Raw genomic sequence first — 27,219 nt, 5'->3', positions numbered from 1 at the left:
TTGGAGATTAGTCACTTTTTCATGTTGGCGAGCAAAAAAGAAAATGTATTATAGGTTACAAAAAATCGGCTACTATCTGTAATATTATTAATGTAAAATATACTTATGAAATACTTGTAATATACTTATCGAAAATATATAACCATAACATATTCATTAAATAAAATATTACTTTATGAAATCTGTTAATACATTATACTTTTTCTAAAGTTTATAAACGCTACCTGTATTATTTATATTACATTTCACAGTGTTCCTTCCATCGTTTAAAAAGAACGTATAAGAAAGACTCGTGTATAATTATATGTTAACGAGTCCCTGTCAGAAACTTAGAGTTAATAATTCTTCAATGATAAAGCAAGTTGTCGTTTTAACTTTGATTATCCCTTTCCTTCATAATAGTTATTCCAGAGCAATCTGTCAATATTGTTGGTTGATTTTTTACGTTACTAGGTAAATATTACGTCATATGGATATTTTTCAAGGAAATACCTGAGATAAATATCAATTTCGTGAAGCAACTTCTTTCTTTGGGGAGAATCTGCTGCAATTGTATGTTACAATACAAATAAATGCAAATGTGTATGTAATGACAATGATAAATTGTACACAGCTTTCATTTGGAATAATAGCAAAACAAGTGCTCCTTACCGTAACTTGTTTCCATGTACTTTTGATATTCTTTGTGCCGTGTTATTGTATCGGATGAACAATGAGCCTGGAGAAATCTGCAGACCATATTGTTAAGTAATTTTCATTTGAATAGACAAAGGGATAGTTGCATCAAATGTATGGAAGGAATACTTCGATTAATTCAGAAAATTGCATAGATTTGAATAACACTTCTCTGTTTATTTTTCGCAATAATGTAATTGCTTTTCTTTTTCTCTTTTTTCATTATATAGAAGATATGACTAAGGGGAAGAACCGCAGCGAGTTTTTTTATCTCGATGTTTTTGTGTTAATTAGTTATTCTTTCAGTTCGTTTTCGTAAATCATCTTTTTCTTATTCCAGTTCTTACGCAATTCGCTTTGATTATGTATAATTTATACGTTTAGGTTTAAGCAAACATTATCTGTTGTGAATGAAATGAAATGCAAAACTCTCCACAAATATCACCAAGAATATAAACTAGCGCTTATTTGGTTTCCTATATGTATCCGTACAAAAACATAAAATATAATCGCTTGATTCGATGCAATAATAAGCCCCAGTAACATGTGGAAATATTCATAAGGTTAAAAGTTAACGACTCTATTGAAAAAGCATCGATCGTTTGTACAAAAGTGTCTGATTTCTGAGAATCTCCGAGGTTTGTTAGCATTTACGCTATTATAATGGTAAATCGGAAACTATTAAAACTGCATACCATCTATAAGATACAATCATGATTTATCGCGATTTACGTATACTTTCCTCAAAACTGACATTTTGACATTTTCAGCATTTACACATCGCGGATGTTTCATGGATCTGCAAGTCGCACTCAGTCGCCGCTATTAAGAACATTTTTATTCAATTCGTGTTGATTTCCTCCTCATTTAAATATTTGTTGTAAAATTAAAAATTTATTATACATTTTAAACATTATCCTGGGCGATTGCCGAATATTTACAAATTAACATGCTCCTTGAAAGTAGCATTCGTTTAACGAATAATTAATTAATATGTGCGGTTTATAGCTCTTCTCGTTAATTGTGGAAACATTTAAGTGGCCTTTTAATTGTTTAAAACATTTCATATAAAATTTTCCATGGAACCATCAATCGTCGTTGTTGCGATTTGCATTGAATATTCTCCGTGTGAATTTCACAATATGCAAATTTGTCCAAGACTTTTATTTTTGGAAATTACCGATTTTACATCATAATACGATGACTCCGCCACTTTATATCTGTTCTGACAGCAATCTCTAAGTCCGTAAACTAAAATATCGGATTCTTATTTCGATCGAGCTGGTGAATTTCGCAAAATCTACCTGAAATTTTTCAACTCTCAATTTATTTCTTTCTAGAATGCTTTCGAGTCTATAAAAACATTTTCATAAGATTAATCCCATAGTCAACTTAGATGATTCGAATGATCCGATTATTTCGATTACAAACTACGCTAATTTCTACTGCAAATTATATCACATTTCTATTTCTAATTTCTATTTCTACTTCCATCTTGCAAGGGAAATTAGGCAAATGTTAAAATATTCAGATATTAAAAAATTCCTCTACCACAATATCAGAACCGAAATTAATATCTGTTTTTTAATTTCAATAATTTTATTTACATGTATCTAAAAGAATTTTAAGGCAATTACAAAAAGAATTTGTCCTATTTTGCATCTATTATAGTAGACTTTGACACCATTTTTTTTGCCGTTTCCAAACTTTTCAAGCAAATGATATTTGTTTTAATTATTGAAAGCTATCTTACTTATAACTTTCAACTATTTTTCTAAAAACCATTTTTTAAAACTAGTTTAACATCCGGATACACGATTGTGAAACACGTGTTATAACAACATGTGAACATGTGAACCACAAATCAAAGCAAGTAACGGAGACCAGAGTGCTACGTAACAGAACCGCGTCTTCGGTTCATCTTTCGACACTCGGTGCTCCTTTCTACGAGATTACTAATATTAATTGAAGACTGCGCGCAGGCGCGCGCCCGTATTTGCAATAGTTGCCTGTTCGACGCAACGGCCGATTGCAAAATCGAATGGGGAGCCGATCATCGGAGGCATCTGCAAATCTCTTGCTAAATACACTCGGTCCCTCTGCCTCTTTCCTCTCCGTTGGCTCGTTTTCTTCCAGCTTCGCTATTCTGTGTCCCGACGGACTCGACGAAAATTAGACGACTCCATGATTCGATGACTGGACGACTGGACGACTCGACGACTCGACGAAATTGCAACATGCGTTACGAACCGTCGCGCTGCGTCGCAGAAAATGACTAAGAAGCTCGCTTCGAACGTGTACGATTGCACGCGTGACTGATTGCCCGCGCCGATTTTTTTCTAAAAGTCCATCTTGACCAATCTCGATATACGACGTACGCGACTTCACCGCGCAATTGTCCATCCGCTTAACTATGCGTGAGGGTATTAATATTTTCTCTTCGCTTGAAATATCACGTTCGCTACTTTAGGTTCTAGGCAATACATTTAAGGAGAAAGATTTGGGACGCCTTGGTGTCTTGTTTAGTTTGTACCATTTATAACCATATGTGTTCTTACTGATTAATAGCTTTCGACTGTTTTGCAGTGTCAGCAATGCGCGATTGAAAAATCAGGCACGAGGAAAGATTCGAAATTAATAATTACGAAGTAGCTATGGCAGTCTTTTCTTCTTTTTAATTGAAAAATTAAGAGCTTTATCAAGGAAATTCGGTTAATCTATGTTATTATCGATGCCCGTCTCATTCACGATACATTCTTGTTAATGATAGTTTAATCTGTAAAATTTTCTAAAAGTTAGTGCAGGTGAAAACTGCTGGAGATGATCACGTCTTCGGTTTTGTTTTTTTAGAATCAATTTATGGCATCATTGATGCGCCCATCGTTCGTGATACATTTTTATTAATGAATTTTTATTTGCAAAATTTTGTTTTAAATTGACGAGAACTGATGGAGATGATGAAAATTCTTCTTTTATTCCTTTTTAGAATTCAGTTAATCGTATGAATCCCAGGGGCCACTGAAAAGACAGGGTCGAAAAATTCCGAATAGCGCGATAGCACTTGTCTTAATCGATTGCGAAAAGAAACAAGCGGCACAATAGAGCTCGTCGTATTTATTACTTTATGAAATACATTTATATTATTATATATGCGTACTATTAGTTTATAAATATTTTAAGTTTTGTTCAATAAAAATTATTGAGAATATAACAATGAAATACAAATTACTGTCAGTCATCCGTAGCATTCAAATGTACTGGGACTTTGCGACGCAAAATGTGAACAGCGCGATCGCGCTGCTTGGGACTCAAATGGTTAAGTTATGTCGTTACTGGTATCTACATTATGCATCTACACTTCTGTTATTGTGTTCTTGGTTGTCCAAAATTGATAAAAGTGAGAAGTGATAGAGATCATTATATCTTTGCGCTTGTTTATCAGCAACACTATGTTATTATTTAAGCTAGGCTGCCAGAAATACAGATTTTTAAGTATTGATAAAAAGAACGAGAACAGATGATTGTTTTTTAACCTTCCTCCGTTTATACCATAATCGTTTCATCGTTAAATGTCAAATCGTTTCATCAAGAGAGATAGAAACGATTTGACATTTTTATCGTAGAATATTTTATGTGATCGCGATGATTCATATTCGATGTTCACGTAGCATGAAAGCGCATAAATATCGGTAAAAGTAAAGTGACCTGCCTTTCGATCGGTCTAAAAGCATTAACGTTTGAAAAAGAAAACGGTTCTATTTCGAAATCGCGTTTTCCTATACAGTTTTTCTATTTCGTGAGCACGCATGAAAAAGTAAAAGTGGAAGTGCAACACCTCGACGATCGTTCAGTTCGACGAGTAGTTCTTAATTTTTAATTGAAAATATTGTTGCAGTTTCAATGAATTCTGTCTATTAATGCTAACGTAATGATCTATGAAATTAACAATAAGTTTATACCATGGATAATTGAGTCACACTAATCAACAAATTAATCGTTTGCTTTCTTAAAAAAATTAAACACTATTCACACATTCTGATACTCAAATTATGATTTTTTTTGAAAATGGAATTGATCAGCTTCTGGGCGGTTGAATTATCGACGCGTAGGTAATTGTTGTCACTACTGTCAGTAATGTCTTCCTACTTTTTGGTTGCTTTTTCATTTTTTGCTTCTACTTTTTGTCATGTAAATTTCATCAGGAATGATAGAGCATTCGAAATATTTATGTTTTACGATTTTTCTGTTGGCCTTAATGAAGCATTCGTGGATGTCTTTCCGTCGCCCTTTCTCTCGAGCGCGTGGACATCGATCAAGGTTCGAAAAGAACACGAACGTCGAAAGTACGATGGATGAACAACGCTTTTCTCAGGTTTCATTTTATAAAAATAACGACCTTTCGTGCCACTCAATCGCTTTGAGTGTTTGTATAATCGTTTCCAAACGATTTCAATCGTCTCGCGTAATCATATCCCTGTGATTTCCATGTTATTGAAGAAATGTAGAGAGATTGTAAGTGTTTATTGTGTAAGAGTAAGCGAGTGTTGAGATGTTAAGGTGCTTAGAGTCGTACAAAAGTAGTCAATGTAGTAGCTGATGACAGTCAAACAATTATGAGACAAATCGTATTGACAAGATGCCTGATCCAAGATGTTTGATGGATCATTTATATCAAGGTCGCAACTTTCATTACTGAAAAATAGAAAAAGCTGTCTCTTAATGTGAAAATTCGTATGGACCAAAATTGATCGACCTTGATCTAGTGATCTTGATCTTGATCGACCTAAAGAATCTGCATATCTATATATGGTATATCTATGCACACTCCGTGTCAGGAAATTCTATTAGCGAATTCGAGTAGCGAATTTTTTCGTTATTTCACAAGGTCTGTTGTGTAAGTATCTTTTTTACTTACATTCTCGTATTTATTCGTTTATTCGTGTTTGGAATTGATTTTTTCGAAATTTGAGTTCTAGTATTACACTTATTTCATTCACGAATATATCACAACACCGAACCTTAGAAATAAATTCGGAATCAGCCAAATAAACGTTCATTATTTCCCCTTGTTTTATAGACAGGTATGCACCTCTTTCATGTTATTTGAAACGTTCAATTCAAATTGCTAAATCATTCACTGTCTTCCATTCAATTTACCACTTGAGATTATTTCAAATTACTCTCAGAAACTAGTTCAACGTTAATCCTGAGTCTTTTGTCTTTATGAACAGGAAGAAGTCAAGAAGTCACGACTTATTCTAACGGTTTCCTGTAATCGACACTGTATCTCTTGCGTTGTAGCAGGATTGAATCCTTAACAAAAGAGCGCAAAGGTCACCACGAAATTTGTACGAAAAAACAACTTGCCCCTCCAATTCGTCTGTATCCAGGTTTATCGTTTGATACCCCCCTTCTGGCAGCTTTTCCTACTCCCAAGTTGGTAGAAAGTAGCGGCAGCGTGGTACGATCGAATCGGCCCTCTCAGTCCATCAGGAACGTCGGATCACGCGAGATCGAGGGTCGTCGCGGTATCCCCTAATTCACCAACGCGCATACATCGATCCGACGTGCGCCGATCTGCGTTGCAATTTTTCCAGGCTACTGTAATCGATCGTTTGTCTGCGACAACCGGGTGGTGTTTAAAGTTTGAAAGGAAAACCAATTCTGAGTACACTCCCTCTAAGTTGGTCGTAAATAAATACGTAGGTAGATGGTGGTGCTGTGACGTGAATTGTCATACGATTGTCCGTGAACTAATTCATTTTCGGTAAGAGGATGTACATTTGCAATCTCTTTTGTACTTGGGACTTTCTACTCTATTAATTATATTTTAAAGATCGAAGATCACGATAATAATTTCTTTACTTATATTTCAAAGTTTTGAATAATTCTGAAATTTTGCTTATATGTAAAAGTCTTGATTAGAGTTCTAAAGAGGATGAAAGTTTCATAGTTTTGAGGGGGAGGGGGAAGCGTGCAATCTCCGTAATTACGTATTTTCAAAAAAAAAAAAAAAAAAAGAAAGAAAAAAAGGAAAGTTATATTATAGGTGTCACACCTGCTTTGGTAGTATAATCGTTAGCTTCATACGATTTCTAGATTAGATCTTTATGATTTTGATAAGTATGGAATAAAATTGCAAAAGGAAACATTAGAAATGAACGGTCAATGATCAATCGGTGATATCTTGATTTCCACGGCAGAAATGTCCTTGGGAGGTTCTCTCGATTTATGTTTACTTGCTACCCTACTGTAATTCCTCAACCGGTCTTTCTCCCTGTCATGATTGCATTTGATGTGGTTTCCTGCGATGTGCCGACCGGTTTTCTGTACGTTTCATCGGTCACTTATCTTTGTAATCCCGTTACTAAGAAATTGATATCAGCCAGCATACGATGCCAGTGAGAACGAAATTTTAGAATGAGCTCAGACATTGAGTTCTTTCGCCGTCGTTCCTTGCAAACATTAAAACACACTTGTCCTTTATACATTTTTGATTTCTCATCGATTTTTTAAATCTTTCTTATATCCTCGAATAGTAAATCTTCAAATTTCATCTATAAGATTTAATTAAAAAAATGTTCATCTTATTCCATATTCGCGAAAATTCAAGATGTAATACTTTAAATTGTTCAATCTACATTGCGATTTCACTTAGCTCTAGTTTTACAAATCAGGTTAGATACACTAGATTCTACGAAGATCGTAATCCAGTAAAGTTCCTTTCCACTTGATCGGCTGGTATCTCTGTTTCTTAGAACGTCGGTTCCTCGTCTTTCTTCGTTTCCTCTAGACAATTCTCCACAGGTGAACGACCAGAGTTCTAACTAGAAATCTAGTTACGCGTCACACGTTGCAATTTCACTCTAACCTGTAGACAGTGATACATAACGAAGCCTTGGGACTTGTTTACAGTTGGTTCCGGGGTTGTCTCTCGCATCTCGGCGCTCGAACTCGGTACGATCTCGAACCAGCACGATATTGCCAAGAATTTCCGCGTATAAACCGGAAAGACATGGTACTGTTGTCCGTTCGTGTCACCGGTGGTTCTCCGCGGTGAACCAGGTAGGCTCGCTGATCCAGTCAAATTACTTTCCATTTCATTCGGACGTGTTGCAAACGGACCTTCTTCGAAACATATCATTCGAGAGAAAAATGCGTGCGTGCAAGTACATTCATCAAGGCCGTGCGGATCATGCAGGTTGTATTGTAGGGATATATGTATATCACGAGAGTTACGTAAGCACGAAAATGCAAGAACACATTTAGAAGAAGTCAATGCTTCCTCCTCGTTCGCATATTGTAATATTCCTTGACCTTATGTTTCGTTTTGTTTCTAATAACGAGATTTTGATCAAAGAGGGATAATTGAATTCTTGAGGTTTTAGCTAGGTTGGATGAGGACAAGCGATTTGTTCTCACGCGTTGTCACGACGAGTATATACGCATTACGAAACAGGAAGCAATACACATGTCACGATAAAATAACTCTGTATGAAATTTTCCATTTTATTACATGAACATATATTAAGTATTTCGTATCGCTTTGAGAATCTGAATTCTCGCAGTTATGTATTCTAACTTTTAAATGTATCATTTAAAAGTTTTAGTTTCATAGGTTTCATCTAAATCTTTACTTTTATAATTAATTGAGTTATAACAATCTCTATTCTCTATCACGATACGTTTTCGTAACTTGAAAAGGTGCAATCAACTTTTTGTAATAATGAACATAGATTGCTATTTTATGGGAAATAGCGGTGGACTGACTTACATTTACACTGAGAAGCTCAACTTCATAAATCGTAGTACAGAGAAAAATGACGATTATAAACATTGCCTTCTTAAATTTCCTTGTGAAAAATATGCTTGCATCGTTATGATTTTCAGTTATTTAAACTAACTGACATAATTGTCGTTAAGTTTCATTTAGAAAGTGCCAGTTAAGATCTTGACCTTGTCACGTGAAATCGAGAATCTCATAATCTTTAAGTTTCTCGCTTTACTCTTTAAACAGTATTTTTATATTGCTCTAATATAAGTATGAGCGTCGTAAGCAGCCTCGAAAGGTTTTTTTGTTTAACTTTCAATTCTCGTATTCTTTTTCGTGTACGGAATCTTTGCATTCATTATAGATTTCACTCCAGTTGCATTCTCAACGAACTTTTTTTGATCCTGTCGAAGAGGAATGGAACAACATCTACCACCCTGAAAATTTTCCATGCTATTCAGAATGTTCGTTTACAAGCGACTAATATTCTCGTGCAAAAATATCTTTTATGGCAAAATATATATAAATTGCGCGTAACTCTTTTCAGACGGAAATGAGAATAAGGTGAGAACCGTGTAAACGCTTAACAGGTTTAGGTTATGATTTCACATTTCGCACTTTCCAATGAACGCGAAGTATTACATGACTGGTAACACGATTTGTATTGAAGTAATTCTTGCCATTTCCTCTTAAAGCTGTTCGATAACTATGCGTGCTATTATAAGCATTCCCTCTGGTTCATTTTACAAGAAAAATGGAAGCAAAGTGACTTAAAGAGGGGACATAAAATAGCAGCGTTTAATATTTCATGGGCAAAAACATTGCAAGCGAAATTACAAAGCAGTATATTAAATATGTTATTGACATGCTTAGCACTTTAAATTTTCAAATTATTATTCAAGTGTGGCTTGTAAAAATTATTCTTCATTTTCACCATCGCCTTTTTTATTTTTTATTTTCGACTCTTGAATCACGATCGTATAATTATTTAGAAATTCCATATGATTTTAATATCGTTGCGTCGTTTCCGCAAAATGAGTCAATTGCCTTAATAGACCGAAGGATATAGATTAAATGAGAAATTTCACTTCTGCATCGATTAACGTAATGAACGAGTAAAGATTCGAAGAAGTGAAAGAGAGCAAAAACAGGAACATAGGCAATAACTGACATTAGAGGGAGGCCTTTCTTTACTCACTTTATTCATTGAAACGAGCTTATGGAACTAATTTTATATTATCGACCTGACTAGTACTTTTCACGCACTCGTCAATTATGTATTATTTAATTATCTTTTCAACGAATATAGAGCAGGTCTTTTTGATTGCATCTAAAACATACAGAATTGTAATATAGGAATGTAAATATAGGACTACATGTGTCAGAGAATGCTTGAATGCCAGCGTTAAATATAGATCGTCAAGCTAATAGTTCGTTGACTATAGTAGATACGTGCAAAATCTTTTCATAAGCATTTTTAAATTAGATATATTGTACATATAAGCTGTTGATGAGTAGAAATTTCTACTCATTTTATTGCCTTTCTTGAGATATATAAAGATATTTTATATTCACAAAAGCACATATATATGTAGTGTGTATGTTTATAATAATATCCAAATTATGTGCATGTTTTGGTGGACTTGAGGAATTTCTATATCTATAAAGAATATCTATAAAAAAGAAATGTGACAGGAAAGGAGGAGTAAGGAGAAGGTTATAAGATGGAAAAGGAGGAAAGGGAAGGATGTAGGAAATGCACACCTACTTTTGTTCCTGCTAATGATAATTCCTACCTAATTTTTAATTAATCGATTCTAGAAATTTCGTCATATTGAATCAAACTTAAGTTGCCTTTCGCAAACCGAAATTGCAATTTTATCTCTTTAATTAGATTTCAATTTCATTACAGACGCAGTATATATGTAGGTGTACGAAGTACAGGTTGTCTTTGTATAAGTTAAGTCAGACATACCGATCCCAGGTAATGAAATCCAATAAATTTATCCTATCTACTTCCTACTTTCGCGTAGATCGAACGCGACTGCTCGCGTAACAATTTCACAAATTTCGTATAGAGAACTATCGTATTACTTATGTTCCTGCTTCACTGCCAATGGCAACGAAAATGGTTGCTCGCGTTCTTGCAATCCTTTTTCGCTCGCGCGATACCGATAAAAATAAAAATAGCTGACAAGAAGAAAGCGTAGCGGACATAGTTTCAGGAGCAATGCGTCACTTGATCGATTGAAACTCTTTTTTTTTTTTATTAATATTCACTTTCCAAGAATAGGAGGTGAAACTTCAAAGAGTTTGCAAAAGCCTTTTGACATTGCCTGATTTTTGAACCGAATTTTCAACAACGCGCCATTACATTAATTTAAATTCCTTTTTGTTTGATAAATTTACACTTTTTAAAAATGAGTCGACATTGGTTCATTTTTAACCGTTGTGCATTACTTCTTTTTATATTCGTCGTGCTTCGGTCTTTCAATTTTGGACTTTTCGAAACGATTATCAAAAGACGAGTGTCTCAATCGAGTTTGATTTACTTTTATATTAAAACATACTTATTATGTATATTTACAGTGTATACAACTGATTATCAATCTAGTATGTATATATCTCAGTATGTTAATAGATCGATTGGCTAATTAATTTACTCGAGTATAATCCACGGATGTAAATTCTTTGATGATATTCATGACTTTTTTCTTAGATTATTTATGTTTTGAATAACGCACTTGAAAATGATTGCTATTGAAACCCATTAACACACAATACAATGTTTGTGAAGAGTCAATTATTTTTTACTCGTCTATCAATATCCGCATGCTTCTAAATTAATAGATAAATTTCTCATGCAATCACCGTTCTAAAACCTAAGAATTACAATTTGAACAGAATTTGACTCTTGAGGTATGGCATTTAATTCGATACTTTGAACAATTTATTTCCTAATTCAATGAGTATAAGAATGAGTATATGTAAGTAGTTGGTTGGTAAGTCTCTTTGTTTACTTATTACCTATATTGCAGCAGCATACTTGTTGTTGTTTATGTGCATGGAATTTCGTTCCTTCCATCAAAATGCGTATATGCAAAACGTACGATCGCGGATCAAATGGGAGATCGCAATTGTCATGCGGTTGTTCAATCGGGATTTGACTAGAAATGAAACGAAAGATGTCAACGTGTTTACTTGATTGAATAGGAATGTGTATGTAGATGTTTCCTTTAGCAATTTTGTACAGTCGCGTCAGAGTGATTAATCTGTTAAAATGTCAAATCCAGAAGAACATAACATGAATCTCTCAGAAGACAAACTGATCGCCTTTACTTTTTCAATTCCAATATTCGAATGCACGGTTAGTACCCAATATCTAAAAAAATAAATAATTTACTTCTGCAAGTTTCTTAATTACAAGGAAATAAATACAAATAATTGTAAATTTTAAGATAGATTTCAAACAATAATTTTTGTAGAATAAGCAAAGATATTTGTGGAATTGATCTGCACAGAGTTCTATGTTATATCGGTTTGCTTCCTCTTAAACTGAATGTCTTAAATGAGCCAAATAATCGAACCGATTTTCGATCTCCTTAAACTTTCCTTTTCCTTCCAAGATTCTCGCTTTCTTTCCTTTCGAACATTTCCAAAATTTCCAGGATGACTTCGTAACATTTTCGCAACGTTTTGCAGGCGTATTTATCATCGTCGTCGATCGTAACGTTGCAAGAGATTATATTGTGCGTCCACGGAACGAGGTTGCGAAACCTCCGCGAAGATAAATCGCGAAACGCCGTGAAACATGGTCATCGCGAGGCAGAAAGTTAAGTCTTACATGATCTCAATTCTTAAAAGCAAGTAGTTAAATATGCACAAAATGTATAACCAAGGATCGTTATTTCGAAAATGATCTTATTTGTAAGAAGTCAGCTGATCTGTGGCGCTGGCATAATTCCGAGCGTGCGAGATACGCAAGGAAAAAACGAGGCAAATACAAGGGAAACGTGTATGGGTCGCGGTTATGAATTTCCATTTCGCGTTCTCTGGTTTAGCGACCGCAAATTTTCGAAGCGTAACTTCACCGTTTCCGTTAGAACGAACGTATGATGGTTGTTTTCTATCAAGCGAATATCGAGGTCTATATGTCAAAGTTGAATCAGCAATAAATATCGTCTCACGATTCTATGTTGCGAAATGAGTCATATTTTATGGGGATAACGTTAAGCATGTCGCTAGTCGTATTATTTTACTCGTATAACTTGCAAGAGACAAATATTTGTAAATGTAAAATCGTTCCGATGCAAATAATGTGCACTACCTGAATGCAAACGATGCATATTTTGTAGTAGATGTTTTTAATGTGTATCTATGTCGTGGAATAATAATGGCACTGTGCCGCTATATGCAGTTTTCAACATGCGTTACATGCTTCATGAATGTTATTTGTAGGAAGTGTTGAAAATGTTCCAGGAATTAAATTATTGTAATAGATGTTACAAGTTTTGTCTTTTAACTTGTTGAAACATCGTGATGGATTTCTTTTCTTGCTATTCAAAATTGATTACTTCTTTAGCGTAAACCTCGCGTCGAGTACGTACTTGTCTGTTGACGACGAAAACAAATGTTATTACACCGTTACATTATTTTGACCATTGTTTTGGTCGAATTGTGGTCTTATTATCAATTGTTTCTTATTAATGAATTTTAGCATATTATGAAGTTTATCGTTTCAAACGTTATACTTAATGATGGGTAGCAGTTCATAATTACTATGAAGTATATTATTATATCGGATAGTTTATACTATCTCATATGCGTTGAACAGGAAAATCAGAAAAGTTTGTTTTTTATAAAGAAAAATACGTCAGTTAAAATTCGTAGTTACAACTATAAATTATTTTTTCTTTCTATAATCCCATACTTATTTCTACTTATTATTTACAAACAATTATATAATACAAAGAGTATCATGTGACTTTCGCTACTACTATGAACTATGAATCATCCTATAGACCCCACGATATAAGACCGCCTATGACCACATCGCTAATATGCAAGCGAATAATCGATTAATCGATTAAACTATCGACTAATATGCAAGTTTCTCAGGGAATGTGCCCGGATAAAAGAAGACTCGAAATCAAAAGTACGACGGCTGCGATTCGAGCAGACTGCACCGTGTTGGAAACCGGTTTCTGCATTTTCTGAGGCAGCATGTGACACAGAAACGAGACGGGCTGACGAGAAGATGAACTGGTGACATACATCTCGATACGTTCATAATCGTAGTGTAACCAACAGTCATACCAGACTTGTCTTTGATGTCCACTGATCTTTAATTAAGAGTCTTTTGTTTCTTTACTCACACTTCTCACGTGATTTGCACTTCAGCATGCTTTTAATGAGAACGAGACATTTAGAATCAGTCTGAAGATTGATGAGTTGATAAGCTATTCGCCTGTTTGTGATTGAACGCTTAACTATGGCTATATTATGCCTAACTATCTCTTTCTTAATTAACCGAGTAAATTAAGAGCGACTGCTCCGATATGCAGGAAGCGGTGTGTAGTAAATATCGCTGCGGGATATTTTTCCACTTTATTTTTCGCTTTACCATTGCACGCATTCTGGTGGAATGTCGTAGTTGTAAAATTAGATTAGTTATTACGTATATGCATAATTATCATCACGATCATCATTCATTGCCTGCTATCCCCTTTACAGATCTTACACACCGTTCATGGTACTTTAAATCGTCATATATCACCACCAGTTGTAAATCATCTAAATCATGAGTAACTATTATAAAATACTTAATCTATCACAGATGATTATAAATCATTCAAATCATTGTTGTTATAATTATAATAATGGGTAACTCTCACTTTGGATCAATCAGTCGATGTTTTAATAATTGCGTAAAAAATAGATACAAATCAAGAAGGATTAAGAAATTGTATAATGATGAAAATTGTATATATATCGATTACGCGAGAGGCAGAGATATTTGTGGTTGAAAGAATAGATTTACCACGGTTCTTGATTTTAGAACGAGAATTTATTAGCGGTTGTCCAACGTAAATTCGAAATGCCATTTATTTCCACGATGATTATAACACATGATAGGAACAAGTAATGAGATTACGGTTTGAAAGATAATCTATGAATTCTTCTTTCTCGTACTATGTATAAATTTCTATATATTCTATGTAGGAGTAAAATGTTGAAATACTAATGAGCGAAAAGTACGAGTCGAAAGATATCCATTCAATGCATTTTATTTAAGAAATAAATTATTTACAAATGATTTACTTAATATTTGACAGTATCAAATAATAATAGAACATTAATCTGTATAAAGAGCGAGTCATAAGATATTTTTTGAATAAATTCGGGACTCAAAATAAAACAGAGACGCGATTATCTAATTAGCAATAAGTGTACAAATAAGTCTCAAAATATATTTTGAAAAATTAATTATTTCTAATGTATTTATTTTATGATTTCTAATAATGATAGAAAAGAACGGATAAGAATACTTAATAATAGAAAATAAATAAGGGATAATAGTTTGCGGTTAATAATTTCGCTAGTACTAAGAAATGCGAAAAGGTATTTTATACTTAAACTTGTGTATTACATTTTTATAGAGAAGTATTCGTATATTTGACTGTTTATGAAGCTCAGTGTGTATCAATTACTATCATTCATGATCGTCTTATTTAAATGTTAAAATCAAACTAAAGCGATCTACAAAGTGAGAATTTTCCTGGTCGTATTCTTAATCATATTCTCCTGCGGTCGATTGCCATTATTATATTCTGCTGGCTATAGAATGGCTCTGCTAACTGCTGCATATTTATTCCATGAATAACGAGTTCCAAAGTGTTACTTGTTAATGATGTTATTGTTTGCATATCTAATGCTAAATAAAGTTGTATTTTATATAAGAACGTAAACAATGATATATTTTCCTCGAATGTTATAAACAGATCTACATATTTTTTTGAGTAACCGCCAGGATTTTTTCGCAATTGCTAGCCTGATTTATTTAACGCTGTCTGAAGAATTCTGCTATCCATACTATTTAACATGGCAATATCATCCATCTGTACGTCGGAATTATATGATAATTAATTATGCTATTTGAATAATCATGTAATTTAACGAGTCTATACGTAAAGCAATTCGTGTTATTAGTTTGCAACGTTTTTCTTGTAAGCGATAAGTATGAGGAAAAATTGAAAGAGGAAAAAGATGGATGATTTAAAATGTACTGCATATTGACAATATCTTCCTCGCAAGCGAAAAAATACATATACAAAAATGTGCATTTTGCAGCTGCACTATTTTTTAACATGATCTTCCTTGTTTTAGCATATATTGAATGCTCTCGTCGTTCCGTGCAAAAAAGTATTCAGGTAAATTGATTAGTTTAAGAGATACTTTAATTTTAATTCTGTAGAATATCATACGAAGAGCAAGGTAAGACGCAACGTAGTACTCTTGTATTTTCGTTTTCTTTGTCTTACATATGATAAATTCTACAAAATTAAAGTTAAAGCACTTCTTAAACTAATCAGTTTTCGACCAATGTTATCCTAATATCTCTTTTTCGTAGAATAATGAGAGGATCTGATGTATGCAAAAAAAGAAAGGTCTCAATTTTAAAAAATAGTGCAACTGCAAAAATGCACATGCGAACATTTCGTTTACTTTGAACTATTCGACTTTTCCTCTTTCATTTTTCTCCTCGTGCTTATCGTTTATGATAGAGACGTTGGGAACTAATATGAACGTGAATACCCTGTTTATAGAATGTATATCAACCTGTATATTGTACATGAGGAAAGTAAAACCCACTGATTGGTATTTCCAGAAAATATTACAGTTCGAACATTTTTCTGGAGCGTACAGAAGTCGATGAAAAAAGACAGGCTGTTTACGAACTAGTGCAAGTCATTACTAGGTAGTATTGGAAGGAAATTGCAACATGTAATAGAATGGTTCGTATCTCGGAATGCGAGAAAAAAATATGAATGTCAAGTTAATACGAATATGCAAACGATCTAATCGGTTACGATAATTATAAACACAGTCGAATAACATTCTATTAATTATATCAATCGATGTTTTTTACTTGATATTACATACAAATCGTAAAAAACGACATTATGATGGAGCCTTACGAGAAAACAAAGTAATTCACTGATGCGTAGTTTCTTTCTAATGAAACCGATCACCGTTTATGTAATTACCGTTGACATAAATAACTATGAGCGTTGTGAATTTTCCAAAAGGATTTATCATAAATTTAAAAAAATTCCTAAGGATATTCAATTTCTTCTTATGCACCAATTAATGAACGATGCTGGATTATTTTGAGTTGTCACATTTTCGAGATACATGTGCGATACGTTAGTCGATCTTTGTCAATCCACTTGTTCGATTAAGTATGCAGGATGAAATTTCTTCAAAAAAGATAATGACAGAGCACGCTGCTCGTGTACTAGATAACTAGATAACTGTTTCCGCAGGCAATTTCTTGGATAGAGGTTTTATACGTCGGAAAAGTGTTCAAGAAATAGGAATGTCGTTAACTGTATCAAGCATTTACAGAAGTAACTGGGATTTTATAAAGCAGTGTACATGAAATTGCTCTTCAAACAACGGTATTTAACAGAAGAAAATTCTATTAAAAGGTCCCGTGTAACTTTTGCAATTATTCGCAAATGAAAAGAAGAATTATTATTACTTTTTGATGGAGCACTAAGTCATTGTCAAGTGTATGAATATAAAATCATATAAAAGACAAAATACAATAAATATAAAATTAATATAATTCGTTGAGAATGAACAAGGTTCGGTTAATTTATTTAATGAAAGGTTGCCTTTGGTCCTTCGTATGAGCAATGGTCGATTACTGTAATTGCGTCAGTTCTTTATTTTTTCTTTCCTCCGACACACCGTATCGCAGTGAAAATCTACGCTCTCCCCCATTACCATTCCCCAAGAATCGTTCGAAAATATCGAATCTCTTAGAACTCGTGATTCACCATTCGCTTGTCGATGGTTAAACTGCAGGCCTAGTAAAAGCGATCGAGGACAAACCGTTTAAGTTTTACCATCGTTTGTGGCTTTGAAGAAAGTAGACCAACATGTTTAAAGTGTCCTTGCTTAAACTATCATTCTTGACATATTCTTCGACGGAAAATTCGTCTGACCGTTACGTTCTATTCCACTTGTTTCGAGAGGAAAAGGTTGATCGTAATTTTACGAGCGATCATAAAATTACATTCGAACGGTCCTGGGGTTTGAAACGGTCGTTTAAGTAGACAATCAAATAGACTTCTATACTAAACAGACTCTAAATAAGCAGCTACAGGTATACCAAATGAAAACACTTTATTTTAAAATCTTATTGTAGTAGCCAATATAAAATAAGAATGGATGGAGAGTTTAAACTAAAAATGTAAAAGCGACTTCATCTATCTTGCCTGTAATTCCTGTATGAACAGCAATGTCTATGAGCTAGAAGTGGAAAAAAAATAAGGTAGCAAAAAATAGCACGATATTTATCTATATGGTGGAATATTGCTATTGGGCGAACAGTTTAAATATTGTCATTAATGACTGCGAAATCGAGCGTGCCACTGTTTTCTCTTCTTTTCCATCATGCACCGAAACGTGCAATATAGGATCGGAACCGGTTCATATGTAGATTACGAGGGAGAATGTAGATTTGTGCAATCGATCGATCTGCTTGCGCAACTAGATATCACGAAATGAAGTAAACAACTCAAAAACTAAAATTGATTGCTGCTACATATTGTGGTTAAAGCTAATTATCATTATTTAGATATTAATTTTTCTTCTTCTTTATTCTTTTACTTTGATGCTTCAACTACGATAGATAATAGCAATTTCTAGATATACATTGTCACCGTAATTTTTCATTTTTATCGCAGTTTTTAATTTAATTGTTAATAGTAGAAACACATTTTTCCGAATGGTTTTCTAAAGAAGACATAATGTACTAAAACATGAGGTCAGTTTTACACATATATAAACAAATATATTATATATATTATATATATTAATAACTTACTATAATATATTACAGTGTATATACACTGTGCATGAAAGGGTCAGCTTTTGTTTCTAATAAAAGAACAAAATAATATTTGAAATCTTACACAATCTTATGAAACAATTGTTATATTTTCAGTTGTTTTAGTCGAGCTTCCAATGAATATGAGCAGCGCACCTCACATCGATAGGATGTCAAATATCTACAACAACTCAGTGGTTCGATTTTATCACTATGTGTTTCACGATCTATCGGGTAAGAAATAATATCTTTTTTCAATGATTATTTTCTTTGATTCTCCTGTTGTATATTAATTTCCTCTTTTAGATCCTCGGACAAGAGATTGGTTCCTCATACCATCACCCGTACCTGGTGCTAGTATTATAATCGGTTATTTGTATTTCATCCTATCTTGGGGTCCGAGACATATGGAGCACAGAAAACCATACCAATTAAAGAAAATTCTAGTCTTCTACAACTTCCTGCAAGTTCTCCTCAGCTTTTGGCTATTTTACGAAGGTCTGGACGCAGCTTGGCTTCGAAAGTACAGTTGGAAGTGTCAACCTGTTGACTATTCTAACTCACCAGACGCACTTAGAGTATTATTACCATTTCTAATTTCCATTTGACTCTTATTATGTATTTTACTTTTCAACTTTAACTAAATATAAATTTATCGTAGGTCGCCAGAGGTGTATATATTTATTTTTTGGCGAAGCTGTCGGAACTTCTAGACACAATATTCTTCGTTCTAAGAAAGAAAGAGAGCCAAATCACATTCCTCCATTTGTATCATCACACTGTAATGCCGATGGCCTCTTGGGGCGCTACCAAATATTATCCGGGTGGACATGGCACATTTATAGGTAAAGTTTACGTTTCCTTAATACATTGGAAATCGGTGTATATTAACAAAATTGTCGCTAATAGTTAAATGGTTTCTGCAGTTGTAATTAATTTGCATTTCATTAAATCGACAGCTCTGGCTATAAATACTCATTTTTTACTCGATTTTAGAATCAGCGATTATTTTATACCTCAAACAATTTACAATTCAGTTTCCAACCGAGCGACTGTTTTTAAAAATATAATGTTTCAAGTTAATATATATTTTTTTTTTGCCTTTTATAATTTTAGTTGGTTTATTACCTGATAGATCCTCAGATCCGAACTAATGGAAAGGTATTGCGCAAGTTAATGTCTGAGTACCGATCTCGAACTAATTAATATTAAAACATTACATTCTCATTCTTCACTTAATTACGGCCAGATCGTTTTCTTCCAGGCGTTGTTAATAGTTTCGTGCACATTATCATGTACACGTACTACTTACTAGCTGCACTACTACCTCGGTACCAGAAATATCTATGGTGGAAGAAATACATCACGACTCTCCAAATGGTGAACATCTTTCCTCTATGCGTTATTTTTCATGTTTACTCTGAGTTTTCTAAATAGCCGTAAATACCATGGTTTCATTCATATAGATAAATGCAATAGACACTTCTCTTAAACATTTATGTTAAACACTTATGTTAAACAGGGTCAATTCTGCTTGGCGTTTCTGCACAGCTGCCAATTGCTCATTTACGACTGTGACTACCCAAAATGGTCGCTCATCATAATTCTGCCAAACGCGATGTTCTTCTACTTCTTGTTCGCCGATTTCTACAGCAACGCGTATAAGTATAACGAAAACTATTCGAAATCGATAGAGGGCAAAGAGAATAGAGTCGCGAAGAAAGTGGCAAATGGAAACACGCAAAATGGAAAAAGGAAAACGGACTAGTCTAGAAATCCATGAGTAAGAAACAAGCAACGAGAAGAAGAAAAATCGACCAGAATATTCGTTCGTTGCCGTTGGCTTCAACGCGTTAAAAGTGGATCATCTACGATTGGTCGATGAAACGACTATGGGATGTTTGAATGGATTTACATTCACGGTGACTGTGCTTTTGATCCTTCAACGTCAATGGTTCCATGAACAATAGGAGCTGAATTTTACAACCACGAAAATTTCTTGAAAATTCCCTAGGAAAATCGGAAAAACTTATTTTCTTTGGTTCACGTCGCGTCTGTTGGCGATAATGGGGAAGAAGTGTATATTTGCGCATAAAATCGATCGTTTCTCCTTGATCGTTTGCGGACAGACTGTCATCTACGAAGTCTTTAACTGCATGCGTCAATTATAACCATTCAAGAATGTGGAGTAATTACTAGCGATAGGAATTGATCAGAAAGGGGAAAGACGCGCGAGAGTTTTAATTGAAGTTACACAAGGTAAATTCAGAGGAAAAACGCCATACTTGTAATATCTTCTAATCGGAGAAAGAGAATTGTATATGTTGCGTCTTGTCGTAACCCTGCTTGTGTGCATGAAAAAATACGTTAGTACCTGCTCGACTCTCAATGTACAGGTCTGTGTCTGTGAACCATTAAAGCGATAACTGTACAAAAAATTACTTAAAAATTTTATATATGTGAGACATTACGCAATGCTTGTTACAAGCGTAATGGAGACAAGACCTATTTTACTATTTAGTAGCTTCTTATCAACTAGTAAACACAGAAAAAAAATTTAAGGAACAGGAATTAGTGCATGTGACATCTTTAAGATGTAGGAGAGCTGCCATTTTAGCAACGTATCACTTTTTGTAATTTTTATGAATTCTGCATAAGAAAAATTGAGAAATGCTTTTGCTTTTCATAGTATATAAGCGTATTATTGCAATAAAAAAATTAATCGTTTTAATCAATATGAAGCCATATTTGTTATTGAGCCTTAATCAAAAAGGGTGGCGTATCTCCCGAATTTACCTTACATTAATATAATATTTTATAGATTAATATAGAAAATATTCTAACTAATCGTTTGACGATCCGCTTAAAAAGAATTTATTCTTGAATTACATCATTACGACTTAACTAGAAAATGAATGTGAGTATTCACGTACTTTAAAGAATTTGAAAATACAGCTTCATCGGACTAATTTTTAGTTTTCGTGCCCAATTAGACAGTATTAGATAAATAAAAGAACAGATCGTTCTTCTGAAGTATGTAGACTTACAATATATTACAACGAGAATGAAATTGACTGGTTGGTTTTAATGTTAGTATAATTTCAATCATTTCAATCGTCAGTCTATTAACAGATTAAGACTATCTAGATAGTATTATCGAATAATAAGCCTTATGACGGTCATTTAAACGGCACGATGTTTTAACAAGGCTGCCAACTTCTTCGATCTTCTACGTAATTATTAATTAATCCAAAGTATTTTATACATTCCATTTTACGATGTAGAGTTTCATAAAGGGCATCAAATAAGTATAAGCTGCAAATACATTCAGGTCGAGTAAATAATCAAAATTTTATATTGATTACCGCCGATGAATCAACGTACCGTTTCACAAAAACAGTGAGGGATCCAGTGGACTTTTTCACCCGCAAACGAACAAGTACGAAATAATTCTCAAGGAGAAACGCAGTGTATCTCTGAAAATAAATCTGAAATCTCCCGAATTCCAGCTTCATACCTGTTCAAGCATCGTAACTTGTCCCGTTTTTTGTCTACAAATTTTAGAGAACCACTCTTTCAGAATCAATTTGTCATGGTGTAGTCTGTGAAATTCTAGGAAAAAATGCGAATTACGTCAGACATGTCGGTCTTTTGTTACGCGCTTTGCTCAAATCTTTGTTATTTAAATTGAAAGGAATGTTTATCCCGTAGTTATAAATGAGTGTAATTTGAAGAATAAACACGATCTTTCAAGAATTTTTTAACATGAAATAATTAAAAGAAGAGTTGATTTATGGTTGCTTATTAGCACAACTCCAATGACTGAAACGTCGAAGATATTTGTTGGAGTATAAAAAGTTAAGGAAAAAGTTTGTGCGGACTTAGAATAACTATTAGGACTAGGAATTATTTTACGAGTCACATAATACATATTTAAGTGTTAACAAGAATAAAGTTTAATAATGAAGCAACGAAGACAAAGAAAATGGCTTTAAGTTCGCTTCGTACCAGCCTCGTTGCAGAAACCTCATTTTTAATTAGTGGAAATTAATCGTTAAATTTCACTGAATTTTACAGTTTCCAATTACATTTAGATATATTGTAAGACAGCTGTTATTTATTATTTCCACAATGTGCAGCACGCTTTGCAAGCTATATTTGAACATAAATATTGAATCACGATACTTTCCTAATTATACATGCGAGAAAATCAATCATAACGATGATTTGTTTATATTTTTTGTACGTTTTTCATTGAAATTTTCTTCATATTTTGCTACTTACTGTGTCTACATAAAGAAAGAATATTAATTATCATTAGCTGCATAAAGTGTTAAAAAAAGAAACACATTTATGAAAGACAAATTACTTATTGGCCAACTTTATTAAATTCTGTTTGCAAGAATATTAGAATCTGTTACTTAGTTACTGTTAACGGCAATGATTTATGTGGGAAATGGAAGAAAAGGAAAAGAAGAATGAAAGTAGACGTCACAAGAAGAGAGATCTAACTTTGACTCGTTGAATTTTAATACAACTTCATGTAAAGATCTCTTTTTAAAATGACTCTTTAGGGATTACCTCTTATATTGAGATAGACATTTAAAAATTTATAAATTGTCCGAATCTTCGAAAGAAAGAAAGAATTGTCCGAAGATTTTTATCTTAAATACAATTTACGTTTCTTGATTACTTTTAGTTGCTGCAGTGCCGTTTCGCGATCGTGATTTGCATCATAATAGATCAAATCCATATACATTTCCATTGACCATTATTTTTAAAGATAGAAAAATCCAAAACATATTTCGAACGTTGCATTAAAATTTACAAGCTGTATTGAGATCCTCCTTTTGTCAACTCGTCTAAAAAGTTGTGAATAAATAATAACATTTTGTATTTACATGTCTTAATTGCGATCGACTTCTATAAATATGCAGAATATTAACATATGCCATGATTAACGGCAACATTTCTGCTTATGTTGCACACTGTTGCATCAGGCGTGACAGATATGCGTTTAAAATTCGTTGATTCGTTCAAAACACAAGTAAATGACTGTTCGCGTTTTCGAACGAATCAACAAAATATTTTTTCTTCGGTGTCTCATGATACATCGAATAGTCTATAATATTGTGACGCGTCTAATCGTAGTTACGTATATATAAATACGATAAATAATGCTATTGCTATTTCTAGATACATGATTTTGAAATCGTTTGTCAATATCACGTGACTGTAGTTACGAAACTGATTCACAAAATGCAAAATGGAAATTAATCTTAGCCAACATTCTTATATAAAAAAGGATTTTTCATAGGACAGCTTATCCATCCGAGTTAAAACGAAACGATTTCAATGAAAGCCAAATATTGTACAGAGTTGCGACACGAAGTCGAGAAGGCAAAAGCTATTTAATTTAAAAATTAATTTAAAAGATCATCAAATCTTAGGAATAAGAAGAAAGAGAAAATAAAAAATAATTTCAGAAATATACTATTTGTGATGAGTTCCTCCAGATAGGAATTGATCGAAGAGTCAATCGATTAAGAGTTGAAACAGGAGCGGTAGACGCAGGGTCTTGCTTTCCGAGGAGAAAGCAATTACCGTTCTTCGATGCTCACGTGTGACAGTCGTCTAGAGAAGATACAGTGCCTTTTCTGTTCAACTTTTTCCTGAATCATAGTCCACCTAGTTTTACAGAGATCGCCCCCGGGGATTTGGGTTCAGTCAAGATTTCGTTGTACTTTCTCCAGCTTCTGACGAATCGTCTCGGTATCTTTCCTGAGACATCGTATGTTCATTGGACCTATTGGCCTAGATCCCGAACGGAGCTCGTTATTTATTGGAATTTCAAATTAGATTCATCGAAATCGCTCCAATCGAACGGACCTTGAATTCAAATCCTTTTTTTAATTAGAACTGCTTTCTTGCGGTCTTTTGTCGTTCTATTATGTCCTCATATACGACCTTTGCTCCGTCTCTTTATTCCTTTTATTCGACTTTCTTGCGTTAATGAACTTCTTTTTCCTTTTAAGTTTTCTTTTTTTTCTTTTTTAAGTTTTCATCTTTAGATCGGGTGGTTTCCGATTTTCGTTCATTCACCATTTCGATTGACGAAGGCGTCACATTGATGATTTTAGAAGATATTAAACTTGCTTTTTCGTGTAGGATTTTCGATAAAAGTTGCCGAATAAGTAGATGAAGATTATCGTGTTGGCGATAAAGAAATACGTAAGAGCCCTTGGTACCTTGCAATCCATCGCGAGAATCATCAGTTGGTAGCCGAGCATCAGGAAGAACTGCACCTGGCGCAGCGAAGAAAACACGGTTAGTGTAGGTATTAAGTTCGGAAGAAAGCGTCGATGCGTTGTTTGGTGAAGATATTTACCAGCTGAATCCAGGTCATGTATTTCTTCCACCACAAGTATTTCTTGTATTGCGGGCCAAGAGCTGCTATCAGGTAGTACGAGTACATGACAATGTGCACGAAGGTATTCAAGAAACCAATTAGCGCACCTTGCTCTCCGGGGAGAAATTTCAGATAGCACCATGAGAATATCGCGGTTAGCGTATGGTGGTACACGTGTAGAAAAGTCACTTGGTTTTGTTTTTTTCGGAGAACGAAGAATACCTTTGAGGTGATAGAAAAATTGAAAAATTGTATTCGCGCATACAAAGTAGAGTATTATTTATCTGAACTATTGACTGTCCGAACGAAATCATCGTTAATTTAATTGATGATCGATTATAGCCTTGTTGATTGAATCTACTGCATGAACAAAAAGTAATGAATAGCGAGGAAAATGGGTAAAATCCAGTTATGTGAATTGTTTGTTCCCTGGCGAGTTCAGAAAAATGGAGTTCTACTGTATTAAATAATTACGCTTGTATAACTGATTATATTGAACTCACTGTATCGAGTAGTTCGACTATTTTCGCGATGAAATACCACCAGGCAGCTTTTGTCACCTATTTCACATAAAACTTATTATTACACCATGCAATTAACAAATTGGACACTACAGCTATTTATGTATTTTTATGGCAAACCCACCGTGGTTTGAATTCCCAAATCCGTAGGTGGCCGATTCGCGTTATTACATTTAGGTGAGAGCATGAGGGATGCAACACCGGGTTCGAAAGCCTATTAAAAGTCACAAAAGAAATGATTACCAAAACAGGTGAAATTAGGAATTGAAATAATTTGAATTTATTAGTTGTTCTAATGAATCTTACTTTATGCGTCAACCAGATACTGAAAAGCACTTGGATCGCGTTGTAAAGAATCAGCACGTTTTTCAATTGAAATGCCGGCCTCTTTTCCATCATTTTCGGTCCAACTTTTAAAACGAACGCTAAGTAGGTTCCAACGATGCACAGCATAGGTCCAGGGGAGCTCATCATTGGCCAGGAATCTACCATTATTTCTAAAAAAAAACACGGTTTAATCGAATACCTTAGACTATTTTTCAGTGATCACTGTAGTATTTTTGTAGTAAAAACATTTTGTCTATTTCCTATTTTAATTCCTTTTTACATACAAAGCGCATCGAGACCTTTTCGTCGCTTTTACATAGAATTTGCATCAATTAGCATCGCTATTGATTTGAAATATTAAAGAAAAGTTGAGTGTTTCCCGTATTATTCATAAAGTAGGTTACTTTGACTTTAGTGAATAAAGCTAATTGACGTGACGCGAAAAGAAAGAGCTCTATTCGCAAGAGCGAACTTTTGGACATCCAGCTTGACATTATCTTCCTGTTGAACGATGTTCACGCAATTACCTTTGTTAGCCTCCAAGATTTCATTGTAGTTGTTGACTACCAAACGAATTATGTTCGACATGCTGACTAATTCTCCTATCTTCTTTCAAATCAACTGTAAAACGAACAAAAAGATTGTTTCTTAGAAAAAAAAAAAAGAGAGAAATCAGTGAACGGTTAAAAATGAAAATTTAGACAAACTTGAATGGAAACACATAACGAAACTTAACCAACTTTTTCAGTATCGTAAAATGTCATTCGTAAATTTTTCGATTAATAAGTCAAACTTCACACGTTTCCAGTACGTAAGTAGAATAAGACATCACCTTAAATCCTCAAGATTAGACCGGATTCTCTCTCTGTTCGGTCGGAGAAGCGTCGAAACTCACTTCCGCCCCCGTGCTTGTTTTCTGTTTGTGAACCTTTCGAAGTCCCTCGAATAGCCTTTTCTCGAGAGGAGCAGATGTTGAAGGAGAAGCCGCGAACCAAAAACTGATCATCTGTCGGGCAAACTGGCCACTAGGAGGACCAAAACCTCGATCTTCTTCGTCTGCCCCTCCACAAGATTCGAATACCCTGTAAAATTGAAACTCGAACCGCTCGATGGGGGAAGCAGATCGGCAAAAGAAGAAGGGGTAAAAGACTAGGTCGTGATGCATGTAAAAATGAATTATAACGAGACCTGAGAAGCACGTCACTACTGAACTCTTATTTACTGAATTTCTTATTGATCGATTAAACGACCACTTGGAAATTATATTTTAAAATTGACAAAGGAAGCGTAACTCCTTGATCATAGGTGAAACTACTAAATATTAACAGCAAACGGATGAATATTTATGTTAAAGAATTTTCTATTTGATTTACGTACATTCCCACGCCACCGGTAT

At 34.1% G+C, this 27,219-nt stretch overlaps 2 protein-coding genes across 7 annotated transcripts in view; one reads left to right on the top strand and one right to left on the bottom strand.

Moving 5' to 3' along the window:
* sit (stuck in traffic) overlaps nucleotides 1-24,046 on the top strand; it is a 52,987-nt gene extending 28,941 nt beyond the window's left edge. For 2 of the 6 annotated variants that reach the window (XM_076622337.1, XM_076622336.1), the window contains exons 2-6: nucleotides 18,684-18,800; nucleotides 18,873-19,144; nucleotides 19,228-19,411; nucleotides 19,831-19,946; nucleotides 20,089-24,046. In XM_076622337.1, coding sequence (XP_076478452.1) covers nucleotides 18,704-18,800; nucleotides 18,873-19,144; nucleotides 19,228-19,411; nucleotides 19,831-19,946; nucleotides 20,089-20,334 — 915 coding nt within the window. In that variant the 5' untranslated portion in view covers nucleotides 18,684-18,703 and the 3' untranslated portion in view covers nucleotides 20,335-24,046. Of the gene's footprint in view, nucleotides 1-6,171; nucleotides 6,443-7,661; nucleotides 7,741-13,530; nucleotides 13,712-18,483; nucleotides 18,504-18,683; nucleotides 18,801-18,872; nucleotides 19,145-19,227; nucleotides 19,412-19,830; nucleotides 19,947-20,088 lie in introns of those variants that run through there. The other 4 variants (XM_033338761.2, XM_076622334.1, XM_076622333.1 and 1 more) reach the window with 4 other exon arrangements.
* Nucleotides 23,437-26,877, bottom strand: bond (elongation of very long chain fatty acid james bond protein). Its single transcript, XM_033338768.2, has 7 exons — nucleotides 26,656-26,877; nucleotides 26,351-26,444; nucleotides 25,803-25,993; nucleotides 25,621-25,710; nucleotides 25,479-25,535; nucleotides 24,955-25,197; nucleotides 23,437-24,871 (listed from the first exon to the last, which is right to left on the bottom strand). Exons 2-7 carry the CDS (start codon nucleotides 26,409-26,411, stop codon nucleotides 24,713-24,715), a joined length of 801 nt encoding a protein of 266 aa, XP_033194659.1. The 5' UTR covers nucleotides 26,412-26,444; nucleotides 26,656-26,877; the 3' UTR covers nucleotides 23,437-24,712.
* Nucleotides 26,878-27,219: the final 342 nt, after the last annotated feature.

Source organism: Bombus vancouverensis, chromosome 10, assembly GCF_051014615.1.
Source record: "Bombus vancouverensis nearcticus chromosome 10, iyBomVanc1_principal, whole genome shotgun sequence".
In the NCBI taxonomy this organism is placed as follows: Eukaryota; Metazoa; Arthropoda; class Insecta; order Hymenoptera; family Apidae; genus Bombus; species Bombus vancouverensis.
This window is presented reverse-complemented; position numbering and strand designations above follow the sequence as displayed.